This window comes from Papio anubis, chromosome 17, assembly GCF_008728515.1.
Source record: "Papio anubis isolate 15944 chromosome 17, Panubis1.0, whole genome shotgun sequence".
NCBI lineage: Eukaryota > Metazoa > Chordata > Mammalia > Primates > Cercopithecidae > Papio > Papio anubis.
Window position 1 is genome coordinate 41,612,677 of NC_044992.1, and position 15,873 is coordinate 41,628,549.

Below are 15,873 nucleotides of genomic sequence, written 5' to 3' on the forward strand. Positions count from 1 at the left end.
TAGCCCAGGCTGGAGTGCAGTGACACAATCTCAGCTCACTGCAACCTCTACCTCCCGGGTCTCGGTTCAAGCAGTTCTCCTGCCTCAGCCTCCCAATTAGCTGGGATTACAGGAACGCGCTACCATGCCCAGCTAATTTTTGTATTTTTAGTGGAGACAGTGTTTCAGCATGTTGGCCAGACTGGTCTTGAACTCCTGACCTCGTGATCTGCTCACCTTGGCCTCCCAAAGTGCTAGGATTACAGGCGTGAGCCACCATGCCCAGCCTTAAGATGCTTTTTAGACATCCAATTGAAGTTGTCTAGTAGGCAGTTGGACATACAAATCTGGAATTCAGGTCTGGGCTAGAGACAGAAATTTGGAAGTTGTCAGCATGTAGTTTATACTTAAAGCCATGAAACTGGATGCGATCACTAGGGAATAAGTGTAAACAAGGAAGAGAAGATGTGTCCCAGGACAGAGTGAGAAGTTGGGGAGAAAAGGTGGTGCTACCAAAGAAGACCAAGAACCAGCAGCAAACAAGAAAATATCCTGGTAGCCAAATTAAAAAAAAAAAAAGTTTTAAGGAGAGAGCAATCACTTACTTGTCAGATGTTGCTGATACAACAATCAGGATGAAGACCGAGATTTAATGATTGCACTTAGTGTTACTGTAGTTGATGAGAACAGGTTTGGTAAGTTAGATTTGAGTGGTGCAGTTATTCCTAGAACACATCCTTTTCTTAGGAATTTAAACTCCATGGTTCAGGTGAATCTATGACTGTTAATCACACAACCATTTAACAAATATTTATTGAGTATTCCATCATTCTTTTGTTCTCTGTTGTACATGTTATAGATTTTTTAATTGTCTGCAAATCAAGATGCATATGCAAGTATACAAAAGAGTTTATATATTTGTAGGAAGATATGTGTTTATATGGAATGCCTATAATATGAAGTGGAAACACCTTAATTATTTTATTTTTTTTCTTCTATATTTGGGAGCTTTTTAAAACTTAATTTTTATAGAAAAACTAAAAATCAACCCAAGTTCATAATTCTGAGATCTAAGTAGTTGATACCTAATTGTGATTATTGATTCCAAGAAATATAGGAGTTGAAAATGTAACGTTTAATTTCTCTGATGAAATTTATATTGTTCTTCTTTATTAGAAATTCATTGAATTTGAAGACTCTCAAGAACAGGAAAAAAAGGACTTACAGACCCGAGTGGAATCTTTAGAATCTCAAACAAGACAACTTGAGCTCAAAGCAAAAAACTATGCTGACCAGAGTAAGTAAAACATTTCTTCTCATAAGTACACTAAAGACTGGGCTCGGCCAGGCGTGGTGGCTCATACCTGTAATCCCAGCACTTTGGGAGGCCAAGGTGGGAGGATCACTTGAGGTCAGGAGTTCAAGACCAGCCTGGTCAACATGGTGAAACCCCATCTCTACTAAAAATACAAAAATTAGCTGGGCATGGTTGTGCGCACCTGTAATCCCAGCTACTTGGGAGGCTGAGGCATGAGAACCATTTGAACCTGGGAGGCGGAGGCTGCAGTGAGCCAGGATGGTGCCACTGGACTCCAGCCTGAGCAACAGAATGAAACTGTGTTCCCCCACCCCACCCCCGCCAAAAAAAAAAGAGTGGGCTCTAATGGTGCAATGACTCATCCTGAAATTTGACTAAGGTTCTAAATACAAACTTGGAATTGTCATCCCAGACTGGAGTGAGACCTAGGAACTAGGGTTAGTTCTTGTTTATTCACATTTTCACATGGTGCCCATGTATGCAGAAGTGACTAAACCTATCAGACTCAACTTCTTCAGTTTAGCTCTCAGCCTTTGTTTGCAGGTAACGTTATGCTGTAATCATTATGCAAGTGTGTGCGTGTGGATCATTTCCTCTAATTTTGAGCAAGTACACGAAGTTCCATTTTTTCTGTTTTGCTTTGAAATGTAAAAATGTAAGATAAACTTTGAAGTATGTATTTAAAAATGACCTAAGCATGTAATTAGATACTAGAGAAAAAGTACTGAATCCTCTTTTTTGCTCCTTTTTAATGGAAAAGTGGGGCCATTTGGGGGAACAGAACTTCGTTTTTCAGAATCATTTTATTTTTAATATAATTGCATGTTTTCTTGGTTTTTAAAATTATTGTTTCAAACCTCAAGGATGATTTTCCCCTTTTGGCTAATAAAAACAGACCTAATTAAGTCAAAATTAGAAAAAAAAAAAGGTGAGAAACTTTATGGCCTATTTTCATGTCTGATGTAGGTAAGCAGACAGTTCTCTGCCTTTCTCTCCCAGCATTGTAAACTTTCAGAATCCTAGGGAGCAAAGGATGGCCAGGTAGCTACTCTATCCACATTACTCATTAAGACTACATAGTGACACCAGCTATAAAGGTACAGCCATTCATGATGGAAAGCCTTTGCCAGCAGTCTTGGAGCATATGTGAGAACTGACTGTTCTCTCTCTAGTACTCTGGAAAGACGGAATAGAGCTAAATTAAAACCACTAGAAATCTGGAGTTCAAGTGTTCTGGAATTCAAGGAGAGCTCAAGTGGCTATTAAGCAGATGTCCTAGAAGAGGGCCAATGGATGTTTGGTAACAGAAGCCAACTTTAGCGAGACAAAATGAGCCATGTGTCATGCTTTGTGTTTTTAGACTTGTGGATACCCAGAGTTGTTGGATACCTTTGTTAACATTGAATACATTGAGTGACTTCTGTGATTTCTTCCACAGAAATTTGAGGTTGCCTGGGTGTGGTGGCTCACAGCTGTAATCCCAACACTTTGGGAGGTGAAGGTGGGAGGATTGCTTGAGCCTTGGAGTTTGAGACTAGCCTGAGCAGGATAGCGAGATCGTGTCTTTATGATAAAAAAAAAAATTAAGAAAACGAGGCCAGGCGCGATGATTCACACTTGTAATCCCAGCACTTTGGGAGGCTGAGGCGTGCAGATTGCTTGAGCTCAGGGGTTCGAGACCAGCCTGGACAACATGGTGAAACCCCATCTCTTATCAAAAATACAAAAATTAGCTGGGTGTGGTGGTGCACACTTGTAGTCCCAGCTATTTGAGAGGCTGAGGTGGGAGGATCGCTTGAGCTTGGGAGGTGGAGGTTGCAGTGAGCTGAGATTGCGCCACTACACTCCAGGCTGAGTGAGACCCTGTCTCAAAAGAAGAAAAAAATTTGAAGTCTTAGAGCACTGCATGATGTGACTCCACAGGGCATCCACTAATAGATATAGCACTGGAGTCGCATTACTATAAGTACCACTCATCTGGAGAAATGGTTTTGTGGCAATTGCAAGCTTTTGGTACATTTCAAGAGTTGAGCCTTTTCTATTCAAGAAAGAAAATTTAACTATTGAATGTAATATTTAAATCCTAATTTGATCGTACTTTTTTAAAGATAGAGACAAGGCCAGGCATGGTGGCTCACGCCTGTAATCTCAGCACTTTGGGAGGCTGAGGCGGGCGAATCACCTGAGGTCAGGAGTTTGAGACCAGCCTTACCAACATGGAGAAACCTTGTCTCTACTGAAAATACAAAATTAGCTGGGCATGGTGGCACATGCGTGTAATCCCAGCTACTCATTGATGTTGCCCAGGCTGGTCTATACACTTGACTCCGGGCTCCAGAGGTTGCTGGTGATTTCAGACATGACACCACTGTGCACTCGGCCTGAAGGCGATTAGATCGAAGCTATGTCTTAGATACCTAGATACACTAGATAGGCGACAAGTTCGACAGACTCAGCCTACCTTTCATTGTTTTACGTATTAAGTTTTCTTGTTGATATCTGTAGGGTACCAAGTTTTCTTTCTGTTTTTTTGTTTTGTTTTGTTTTGTTTTGTTTGAGACGGAGTCTTGTTCTATCACCCAGGCTGGAGTGCAGTGGTGTGATCTTGGCTCATTGCAACCTCCGCCCCCTGGGGTCAAGCGATTCTCCTGCCTCAGCCTCCCAAGTAGCTGGGACTACAGGCATGCGCCACTATGCCTGGCTAATTTTTGTATTTTTAGTAGCGATGGCATTTCACCATGTTGGCCAGGCTTGTCTCAAACTCCCAACCTCAGGTGATCCACCTGCCTCAGCCTCCCAAAGTACTGGGATTACAGGCGTGAGCCACCGTGCCCAGCCTGGGTACCAAGTTTTCAATAAGAAATTATTATTATTTATTGAAACTGGATCTCAGTCTGTCAATCTGTCTAACGTGCAGTGGCAGGATCTCCGCTCACTGTGACTTATGCTTCCTGGGCTCAATCGATCCTCTAGCCTCAGCCTCCTGAGTAGCTGGGACTACGGTCATAAGCCACCATGCCTGGCTCATTTTTGTATTATTTGTAGAGATAGGGTTTCACTATGTTGTCCAGGCTGGTCTTGAACTCCTGAGCTCAAAGCAGTCCACCTGCCTCAGCCTCCCAAAGTGCTGGCATTATAGGCATAAGCCACCTTGCCCAGCCTGAAAAAAAATTTTTTTTTCTTTTTCTTTTTCTTTTTTTCTTTTCGAAATGGAGTCTTGCTCTGTCGCCCAGGCTGGAGTGCAGTGGTGCGATCTCGGCTCACTGCAACCTCCGCCTCCCAGGTTCAAGTGATTCTCCTGCCTCAGCCTCCCGAGTAGCTGGGATTACAGGCACCTGCCGTCACCCCCAGCTAATTTTTTGTATTTTTAGTAGAGACGGAGTTTCACTGTGTTAGCCAGAATGGTCTTGATCTCCTGACTTCATGATCCACCCACTCGGCCTCCCAAAGTGCTGGATCTTTTTCTTTTTTTCTTAGAGACAGAGTCTGGCTCTGTCTCCCAGACTGGAGTACAGTGACACGATCATAGCTGACTGCATCCTCAAACTCCCAGGCTCAAGTGATCCTCCCACCTCAGCCTCCCAAATAGCTGGAACTACAGGCATGAGCCACCATGCCTAGTTAATTTTAAAATTTTTTGTAGAGACCAGGTTTTGTTATGTTGTTCAGGCTCGTCTCGAACTCCTGGTCTCAAGTGATCCTTGCACCTTAGCCCCCCAAAGTGCTGGGATTACGGGTGTAAGCTACTGTGTTCGACCAGAATTGCTTTTTTGACTTAGAAAGGAATTCCTTGTCTAAAATCCTTTTGTGCATTAAGTACTTGTCTTCTGTGATTAGAGGAAGAATTACCTTGTACTTGAAATTGCATTTTTGATATCAAAGTACCTTTAAAATGTCTCACACTCAAAAAAGCAGAAGATAGTGCTTTTTTTCACAAAAGTATCTAAGTGGAGTGAATGACTATTTCACATATATTAGCCCTTTTATTACTCAATTTAAAAAATCTGTTTCCTGATCCTTTCTAGTAAATGTAAACAAAATATAGTGGTTTCGTTTCTTTTCTTTTTCTTTTTCTTTTTTGAGATGGAGTCTGGCTTTTTTGCCCAGGCTGGAGTGCAATGGCATGATCTTGGCTCACTGCAACCTCCACCTCCCAGGTTCAAGCGATTTTCCTGCCTCAGCCTCCCGAGTATCTGGAATTACAGGCACCTGTCATTATGCCTGGCTAATTTTTGTGTATTTGTAGAGACGGGGTTTCACCATGTTGGCCAGGCTGGTCTTGAACTCCTGACGTCAGTTGATCCACCTGCCCTGGACTCCCAAAGTGCTGGAATTATAGGCATGAACCACTGTGACCGGCCTAGTGGTTTCTTAATTAAGGGAGGTAATCAATTTAGGAGACTATTTGAGTATGTCAGTTTTTTTTTTTTTTTCATTGCCCCAGATTTGTTATCCAGTCCAGAGAGTCATACCTTTTTTGGAATTGTCATATTCTGTGGTATCCGTCTTCTCATTCCTCTCTCCAAAAGCATTAATTATGTTTTCCATTTTAATTCGAAGACTTTATAAAAATTAGATCATTTAAAAATAATTGACAATACTCTAGGGAAGGGAGGAAGAAATTCTTTATCAAGTATTAGATGTGATCTTGAGCTTAATTTGATCTAAAAACTTTATTTTTGTTATGAATATATTATCCTCCAAAGAATTTCTCCTCCTGGGAGTCTGCTGTTCCATTCCGAAATAAAGCTTACTGTATAAAGAACAATTAAGGAACTTACAAACTGTGGTTAATCAAAATTGACCATTCAGATGCACAAAGTTGATAACACAAAATCTTTTTCCATGAACTGAGTCATTTTTTGAGCTGGACTCTTGTTCTGTTGCCCAGACTGGAGTGCAATGGCACCATCTCGGCTCACTGCAACCTCTGCCTCCCGGGTTCAAGCAGTTCTCCTGCCTCAGCCTCCTGAGTAGCTGGGATTACAGGCATGTACTACCACACTCTGCTAATTTTTGTATTTTTAGTAGAGATGGGGTTTCACCATATTGGCCAGGCTGGTCTCGAGCTCCTGACCTTGTGATCTGCCCACCTTGGCCTCCCAAAGTGTTGGGATTTCATGCGTGAGCCACCGCGCCTGGCCTGAGTCATCTTTTATTAATTAATGCTTTGGAACTTACTCACTTCTCCTGTTTTTGAGATCTTGCAGTCTTTTTCTCTTTTCTAGCAAATTGTTTTCCTTTCTCTTCTTCTGTTTTTTTTTTTCTAAGCCTTAACTGGTGTAATATGAATTCTAAGTATATCTTAAATTTTCTTCGTAGTTTTTATTTTACCACACTTAAACATTCCCCCAGTTTTTCTGGGGGGAAATTATTTGACTGTTTTAAATTATTTGACTGTTTTTTCACTTTACCACCGTAGTGTTGTTTTTTTTTTTTTTAATCTCCAATATGAATCAAAACTTCTTATTTTTAATTTAAAAAATTACTTATTTCTTAATTTTTTTGAGACATTCCAGCTCTATTGCCCAGGCTAGCATGCAGTGGTAGGATCATGGCTCACTGTAGCCTCAACCTCCCAGGCTCAAGCAGTACTCTCACCTCATCCCTGAGTAGCTGTGACTACAAGCACATGCCACCACACGTGGCCAATTTTTTTTTTTTTTTTTGAGATGGAGTCTTGCTCTGTCGTGCCAGCTGGAGTGCAGTGGTGCTATCTTGGCTCACTGCAAGCTCCGCCTCCCGGGTTCACACCATTCTCCTGCTTCAGTCTCCCGAGTAGCTGGGACTACAGGCGCCCGCCACCACGCCTGGCTAATTTTTGCATTTTTTTTAAGTAGAGATGGGGTTTCACCATGTTAGCCAGGCTGGTCTCGAACTCCTGACCTCAGGTGATCTGCCCACCTCGGCCTCCCAAAGTGCTGGGATTACGTTCATGAGCCACTGTGCCCGGCCAAATTTTTGTATTTTTTGTAGAGCCAAGGTTTTGCCATGTTGTCCAGGCTGGTCTCAAACTCATAGACTCAACAATCTGCCCACTTTGATCTCCCACATGTTGGGATTACAGGCATTAACCACTGCGCATAGTCTAAAAACTTCTTAGTTTTTAAAAAGGTGATGTAGGAAGTCATCTTGAAGTGTCATTAGTTCCCTATACTATTGGAAAACCAAGATTGGGAATGAGTGCTTTTTAAAAGACGAAAACAAATTTAAATAGATGTTATGTCAGGAATTCATTAATTCTTGTTTGGTGTAATAGAAAACAGATGATCTGGGCTATCTAATCTTAATATAACTGAATTTTTTTTTTTTTTTTTTTTTTGAGACAGAGTCTTGCTCTGTCACCCAGGCTGGAGTGCAGTGGTGCAATCTCAGCTCGCTGCAACTTCTGCCTCCCAGGTTCAAGCGATTCTTTCTGCCTCAGCTTGTTGAGTAGCTGGGACTTCAGGTGTGTGCCACCACACCTGGCTAATTTTTGTATTTTAGTAGAGATGGGGTTTCACCCCTATTGACCAGGCTGGTCTTGAACTCCTGACCTCAGGTGATACGCCCGCCTTGGCCTCCCAAAGTGCTGGGATTACAGGCGTGAAGCAGCACACCCAGCCTGATTTTTTGTTTTTTAAATAAAATATGAGACTAGGCCCAGTGGCTCACAGCTGTAATCCCAACACTTTGGGAGGCCGAGGTGAGTGGATCACTTGAGGTCAGGAGTTCAAGATCTGTCTGGCCAACATGGGGAAACCCATCTCTACTAAAAATACAAAAATTAGCTGGGCATGGTGGCGCTTGCCTGTAATACCAGCTACTTGGAAGACTGAGGCAGGAAAATGCTTGAACCTGGGAGGCGGAGGTTGCAGTGAGCCAAAATTGAGCCACTGCCCTCCAGCCTGGGCAACAAAGCAAGACTCCATCTAAAACAAAAAAAGAAAATATGAATTTTGTGATAAAGTAAATGGAACCCAACATTTATTTTAAAATAAACATTTATTTAGGGCCACTGAGATGACTGTTGGCAGTATCTGTAGTGGGAGGAGAGGTGGATACAGTTTTTTTGCTGAGTGCCATTTGTTTGAGTGCTGGATGATAACTAACTGTACCTTTTCTAGTTTTTGTGTTTATATTTGTACAGTGTGTTAGTGTCTTTAATTTTAAAAGACTGAGTTTGTCAATTCTCATGAACGTATTTTAGGGCACATATCCCTTTTAAAAAATAGCCACAATGAAAATTCAAGTTCTGCTCTAAAGACTACTTCCTTTGTTAAAAGGGGAAATTTTGGTTAAAGTTATTTGCTATTTGAGAAGCAAGAAAAGGTAAAGAAATAGGAACTGAATTAAAAGATACACTTTACAGCTTTTGACAGTGTGGAATCTGTCACGTTGCATGATTTAACAATGTTGAGAAGTTGAGTCTATAATACATTTTTAAACAATTTTTGATCATGTTTGATTTTGGAGATTTCTGATTACTTTTCAAAATCTAAACCAATATAAGAAATATTTTTTACTTTTTCCAACATGAATAAAGGATTTTTTAAAATGCTGTATATTATTCCTTATCTAGGAGTAGCAATAATACTTCCTGTTAATTAATATGAACCTTAAGGAAGAGTCTGTAATCGATATTGTGTGGAATAAGGAAGTTGTGAATTGAGAAAGCCTTGTTGGCACTTTTCAAGTGTGTAAGGAGTGTAATCAACTTTGCCGTTCATAGTGTGACAGTAATAGGTCTTTGTCAGAAAGTACTTTTTATATTCATTGTCTCTGTTGTGTGTTGTGTATTTCTATCTTGTACGCCAAGTATTATCTAAAATTTGAGTCAAGCAAGTATAGATATTTTAATACAGTTGAAAATATTAAACTAGTCCAGTATGCCTAGCATTCTGCCTAGGTATGGTTGTGGTACACAAGAGTATAATATGGTCCTTGTGGTCAAAGAAATCGTAGTTTGGTGTGGGGAGGAAGGGGAAGATTATGTATATGGCCTACTAGTCTTTTTTCCCTATATATTATGTTTTTATATCATTGCAGTTAGAATGTATATTTAATTCGTATCTTTTCCTTAACATTATCGTAAGTATTTTTCCTTGTTGTATAATCTTTATTATTATTTTTTATGTCCACATAAATTCACCATCCAGAAGCTATGCCATCTATTAACAATTTTTGTTTTCCCTGAGGACTATGCTTTAGTTTTTCCTCTAATGAGAATTATTTAATGGCCACTGCATTTTTTACCATGGCAACCCAGAAACAGAACAAATGTTGAAATGCAACCATAACAACTAGTTTGAACCTTACCTGGTTGGCATATTTAAATTGTTTTTTTTCTTGATCCACGTTTTATACATGTATAATGAATATATTATACTCTATTGTAAGCTATCTCAAATCCTTTGTGGAATGAAGAGGTGACTCAGGGTAAAATAAATGTAAGAAACTTAAAATACAAAAACCAAAAACTTCTGTTGGTTGGTTGGTCATTTTTCCTGGTATACTGAATCATATTGCAGTAAATATTTTTTTACATCTATAAGTTTTCCCTTCTGTTGGTAGTTTTCTTAGAATATATTTAAGGAAGTAGGTCAAGGAACTTTAGTGGTTCTTGGCATATAATAGTTTGGCCATTTCTAATGTGAATAGAATTGGAGAAGTAAGGGTTAGTAGCAAATTCCATTTTGCTTGTCGTAACGTATGAATTTGAACCATTATTTACAACATATTAGCACACACAGCTGATATAGAATCATCTATTATTTGGTTCTCTCTTAGGAAGCTTGTGTTACCCTCAGGCTTCTTGAATTTACAAGTTATTTTTCCCTGAGTATAGAGCCATTGCCTTTTGTGGAGAAGATGAAAAGATTTAGATGACAGTGAATTTTTTTTTTTTTTTTTGAGTGGGTACTTCTTAATTTGGTGGCTATGTTTTTGGGGGGAGTACAGTTTTTTTTTTTTTTTTTTATTTAAGAGATGGGGGTCTAATTCCTGTGTTTAAGCGATCCTCCCACCTCAGCCCTCCTGAGTAGCTGAGATTACAGGCGCATGCCACTACACCCATGGCTATTATATTTAGACTCTTCTTTAATTCTGCCCTTCCTTCTTTTAAATGAAAATTCATTTTTTTGAATTAAATGGAAAAATGTTGTTGGCACTGAAGTCAAATGTATTAGATCCTTATACTCTGATGTTTCTACCCTTTTCGTCCCCCATATAAGATTCCTTTGCTTTTTACATCTTGTATCAAGATCTTAGTCTAATAAAATACCTTCAGGCCTTCACTTTGAAACATTAGTATGGGAAGGAAAACACTTCTTATTTCTTGGTCATAAGAATAAACACTCCACTAGTTAGAAAGTTGGGGGAGATATTAACATAAACAATAATGTAATTTTTATTTTAAAGGAATAAATGGCTTAAAACAGACCTTCAACACAAGGTGGTTGACAGATTAAGAGTTTTCACAGCACATAAACCATTTTAAAGTTGCCAGGTGTCATTTCATGTCAAAGTTAATATTTGAGAGAGCCTAAATATTTTCTGTCACTGTTTTTCAAATCACCTAAAAAAATACGTTCAGGCTTGTACAAAACTTTATCAGATCCTTTACTGTGCTTCATGATTAGCAATGAATGTTAGTATTTTGGAAAAATTGAATAATACTGTAATAGGACACTCTTTCCATTTTAGTTCTATCTCAATAGGCAATTCCTTCTATATAATTTTAAGAATGATAAAAGTAGATTACAATGATTTTATATATATATATATTTTAATGATCATATGTATTTGTGTTGAAAGTATTTTTTAATGAGGCAGCTTTAGGAGTTTGAATTATATCTTTTGGTTTTAAAAGAATGACTAGGAAGTTAATTACTTAGAAAGCTACTTTTAGTCTGTTTAATCAGAATCTAGTTTTTTGCAATATTAAGAATATATGTTTAATAAACAATATATAGCAGCTCTTTCTTATTTAGAGTCTCCATATGAGTGGGAAATTAGAAAATTAGGCACAAGATAGTTTTTGCAAACACTAACATTACTTCTGCTTCATTAGGTAATACTTGTGGTCTTTAGCTGTTTTATGTTTTATTATCTGTATTTGGGCTCTTTGATTTTTGTAGTCTAGTGTTGTCTATTGAGAACCTTAAAGTTGTAATTTATAATTAATATCTAGAACTAAAGGTATCAGAAAATTAAGTTTATGAGTAAGAGTTAAAGGATGTTTGGTGATTTGCTTAGAGAACAGGGAAAATATGAATAATTTGATTATTCCTTCAAACATATAAAGAGATGGGTAAGGAGTATAGCAAGCTGTTTGTCTGTTATTTTGGAAGATAAAGTGAGAGAAAATGAATTTTTTGGCTTTGGTTGGTCATGAGGAAGTATTTCTTGGCCATGAGGGTGATACACAGGAATATGTGCAGAGGTAAAGCGTGGACTGTCCCTACATAGAGACTTCAAGTAGGAGAAGCATCAACTTTGTTGTGGATGGCTTAGATAACATCTTCAAGACAGGGATCTGTCGGATCACTAGAAGTTTCTACCGCTGGAATTCTTTGAAGTTATCCTACTCTGTTTTGAGAATATAATCATTGATTCATGGTAGCTTTAAAATATGTATTATTTCACATTGTGTCATTGATTAATAACATATAATACCTGAAAATTTTTTGAAGTTGAGAGACATGGTAAAGGACTTAGTTGGTGAGGAGAGGTTATTACTGTTTTGATGTGGTTGTCTGAGATTTCTTTGCTCTTAAGTCGGCCTTGCTTACCTGTTGGGACTTCCGATGCTAAATTGTTCAAGGAGAAGTTTCTGAAAGACCACATGTCAGTCTTCTGAGGCCCAGCAACAGTTGGACTATCTGCCTTCCAGGAACAGTAAAAACTGATGATTCCTTTTGAGAAGGCAAATAATGAGTTGGATATGGCATTCTAGCAGGTCTGTTTCTCTTTCTTCCCCCCGTAGGCCTATCAGCAGTCTGATGGGGCAGAAGACAACAGAGATGGAAGGTGTTCCAAACTTGGCAAAGGCCATCAATCTCAGGAGGTAAGCTCTGATTTTGAGCCGGCAGAGCAGGTGGCTCTTCCTGCCTTAATCTTATCCTCTTGCTTTTTGGAAAGATGGATAGAAAGAGCGCTCAAAATGAGGCTGAAGTATCTCCATTCATTATTATAAAGGGGAAATTTAGGATTTGTCTTTTGATAGTTCTTTTTTCTTGCCCCCTCACCTTTTTTTCTTTTTAGGTAACATGATTTGCCTTTTTTTTTTTTTTTAACTCCCCAGGAAATTAGCAATTTTTAAAATGACAGTTACTTGTCAGTTGTTTTGGGATAGGTAGGATGAACAGAATCTTGTTTATTTCCAGTTAATCTCTACTTGGAGCTAGTTTTGATGAGTAACATGACAAGGATTTAGAATTTTCCCTGAGATCGTTTTGAAGTTTAGGTTTACGTGGAACTATTAAACATGAAATGATCTTTTAATATACTTCAAATGGAATGCAACAATATAGGTATAGGTTAACTTCATGGTACTTGAGGCTTTTGAGGATGTCTATAGTCCTTGCCCAGGTGGACTTTTCTTTCCTGCTTTCTCCTTCCCTTCTGCTTCCTTTACTTTTCCCTTTATCTGATTCCTTAGTGGCATTCGGGACTTTAAAGAAATGGCTCTTCCACGTGTTAAAATGACTTCTCAAAAATGTTTATACTACCTTATGGGACTTAGGCCTTGAGTAAGCTGAGTTCATTGGATATGTTGTTGTACTGAGTTATTGTAAGTATTTTCAGAAAAGAGAGGTTCTGAATTTGTATTATTTGATCTCGGTATATGTGTGTATATTTTCTATGTATTATATGATCAATTATATATGATCTTTGTATTATATGATTTATATTATAAGTACCTACAAAGATAATACTAAAATTTAGAATCGCAGTATAGGTAAAGAAAACATGAAATACAGAAAGTCATAAAACAGTTTCTGTTCAGGTTCTTGCTGTAGGTGTTAGGCAGGAGAGAATATACTACCACAATAGCATTCAGAAAATCATTTATAATAACAGACGTAAACTATCCTTTTTTTTTTTTTTTTTTTTTTTTTTTGAGACGGGCTCTTGCTGTGTCACCAGGCTGGAGTGCAGTGGCGCAATCTTGGCTCACTGCAGCCCCCACATCCCGGGTTCTAGCGATTCCCCTGCCTCAGCCTCCCTAGTAGGTAGGACTACAGGCGTGTGCCACCATGCCCGGCTAATTTTTTGTATTTTAGTAGGGAGGGGGTTTCACCATGTTGGCCAGGATGATCTTGATCTCGGGGTTTCACCATATTGACTAGGATGGTCTTGATCTCCTGACCTCATGATCCGCCTGCCTTGGCCTCCCAAAGTGCTGGGATTACAGGCGTGAGCCATGGCACCTGGTCTTTTTTTTTTTTTTTTAAGACAGAGTCTCACTCCATCACCCAGCCTGGAGTGCAATGGCATGCTCTCGGCTCACTGCAGCCTCCGCTTCCTGGGTTCAAGCAATTCTTCTGTCTCAGCCTCCCGAGTAGCCAAAGTAAACTATTCTTAAAACATAATGGGGACTGGAGGCAATGGCTCACGCCTATAATCTCAGTACTTTGGAAAGCCGAGGAGGGAGGAGTGCTTGAGACCAGGATTTCAAGACCAGCCTGGGCAACATAGTGAGACCTTGTCTCTACAGAAAATAAAAAAATTATCTTGGCCTGGTGGCACACGCCTATAGTGCCAACTGCTTGGGAGGATCACTTGAGCCTGGAGGATTGCTTCAGCCCAGGAAGTGAAGGCTGCAGTGAGCTGTGATTGTGCCATTGCACTCCAGCCTGGGAAACAGAACGAGACCCTGTCTTGAGGGAAAAAAAAAAAAAGCATAATGGGGTAGCATACCTTTGAGAATTTGGATTGCTAACTTTTAAGAGGATTTCAGTACATGTTTATAAGCTGATATATGTTAAGCTAACTGTAGTTGCTATAGCGAACTAGCCACAAAAATTATATATAATGACTCAAATGTTATTTCTTGCTTATGTAAAGTTTAAAAAGTGGATGTTTCAGATAAGTGGGTGGCTTTTGTGGAGACATGGGCATTTTCCACTTTATAGCTTCTAAGTTTGTCTTACCTGCATTAAGTTGGAGGAAGGGTAAAGGGCATGGAGCATGGTGTGTGGAGGGTTTTTACTGGACCAGGTCTAGGAGTAACACACATCACTTTTACTACTACTTGATAGGCTATAACTCAGTCAGAGGCTACCTGCAGGGGCTGGGATGGATAGCCTAGCTATTTGTCCAAACAAAAGAAGAAAACTGTTTTGGTTAACATCTGGCCAGTCTTTGCCTCAGCTTAACAGCCTTAGTAGGGGCCATTAGTGTGTTATTTTGCCCAAGTGTTGAGGCGAAGGAATGATTGTACCTAAGGCTTAGCAACCATCTGCCTATTCTTTCTCCTATGAATTATCTGAGGAAGATACTCATTTCATTAAATGTCCTTCTCTTATAGCATAAATGTTGAGATTTTCTTTTTGATCCCTTACCATTTGACTTTTTTCTTTAAAAAATAGGTTATTATGGCCGGGCGCGGTGGCTCAAGCCTGTAATCCCAGCACTTTGGGAGGCCGAGACGGGCGGATCACGAGGTCAAGAGATCGAGACCATCCTGGCTGACACGGTGAAACCCCGTCTCTACTAAAATACAAAAAACTAGCCGGGCAAGGTGGCGGGCGCCTGTAGTCCCAGCTACTTGGGAGGCTGAGGCAGGAGAATGGCGTAAACCCGGGAGGCGGAGCTTGCAGTGAGCTGAGATCCGGCCACTGCACTCCAGCCTGGGCGGCAGAGCGAGACTCCGTCTCAAAAAAAAAAAAATAGGTTATTAAATTAAGTAATTTCCTCATGCTTGCGTTAAGGGATAGGTTTCAAATGACCCTTTTAAAAATTGAAATCCAGGCTGGGCGTGGTGGTTCGTGCCTGTAATTCTAGCACTTTGGGAGCCAGGAGGATCGCTTGAGCCCAGGAGTTCATAACCAGGCTGGGCAAAAATAGCAAGACACTCTCTCTTTTTAAAAATAAAATTGAAAATTGAAATCTAATTCACATATCATAAAATCCACCATTTTATTTTATGTATTTTTATATATATATATTTTGAGATGGAATTTTGTTCTAGTTGCCCAGGCTGGAGTGCAATGGTGTGAACTTGGCTCACTGCAACCTCCGCCTCCCAGATTCAAGCAATTCTCCCGCCTCAGCCTCCCGAGTAGCTGGGATTACAGGTGCCTGCCACCATGCCCAGCAAATTTTTTTGTGTTTTTAGTAGAGATGGGGTTTCAGCATGTTGGCCAGGCTGGTCTCGAACTCCTGATCTCAGGTGATCCGTCCGCCTCGGCCTCCCAAAGTGTTGGGATTACAGGCGTGAACCACCGCACCCAGCCAAAATTCACCATTTTGAAGTGTACAATTCAGCAGTTTTTAGTACAATTTTCAAGGTTGTACAACCACCACCACTAATTCCAGAACATTTCTGTGACCCCAAAAAGAACCACCCCCTCATACCTGTTACACTTACT

The 15,873-nt window shown here is 39.8% G+C and overlaps 1 protein-coding gene across 17 annotated transcripts in view; it reads left to right on the forward strand.

Annotated features, from left to right (window-relative positions):
- The window catches only part of SPAG9 (sperm associated antigen 9), a 159,759-nt gene that overhangs the window by 38,000 nt on the left and 105,886 nt on the right, over window positions 1-15,873 (forward strand). For 16 of the 17 annotated variants that reach the window (XM_021929030.2, XM_021929035.2, XM_021929036.2 and 13 more), the window contains exon 2: window positions 1,156-1,276. In XM_021929030.2, coding sequence (XP_021784722.1) covers window positions 1,156-1,276 — 121 coding nt within the window. Of the gene's footprint in view, window positions 1-1,155; window positions 1,277-12,298; window positions 12,345-15,873 lie in introns of those variants that run through there. The other variant, XM_021929039.2, reaches the window with a different exon arrangement.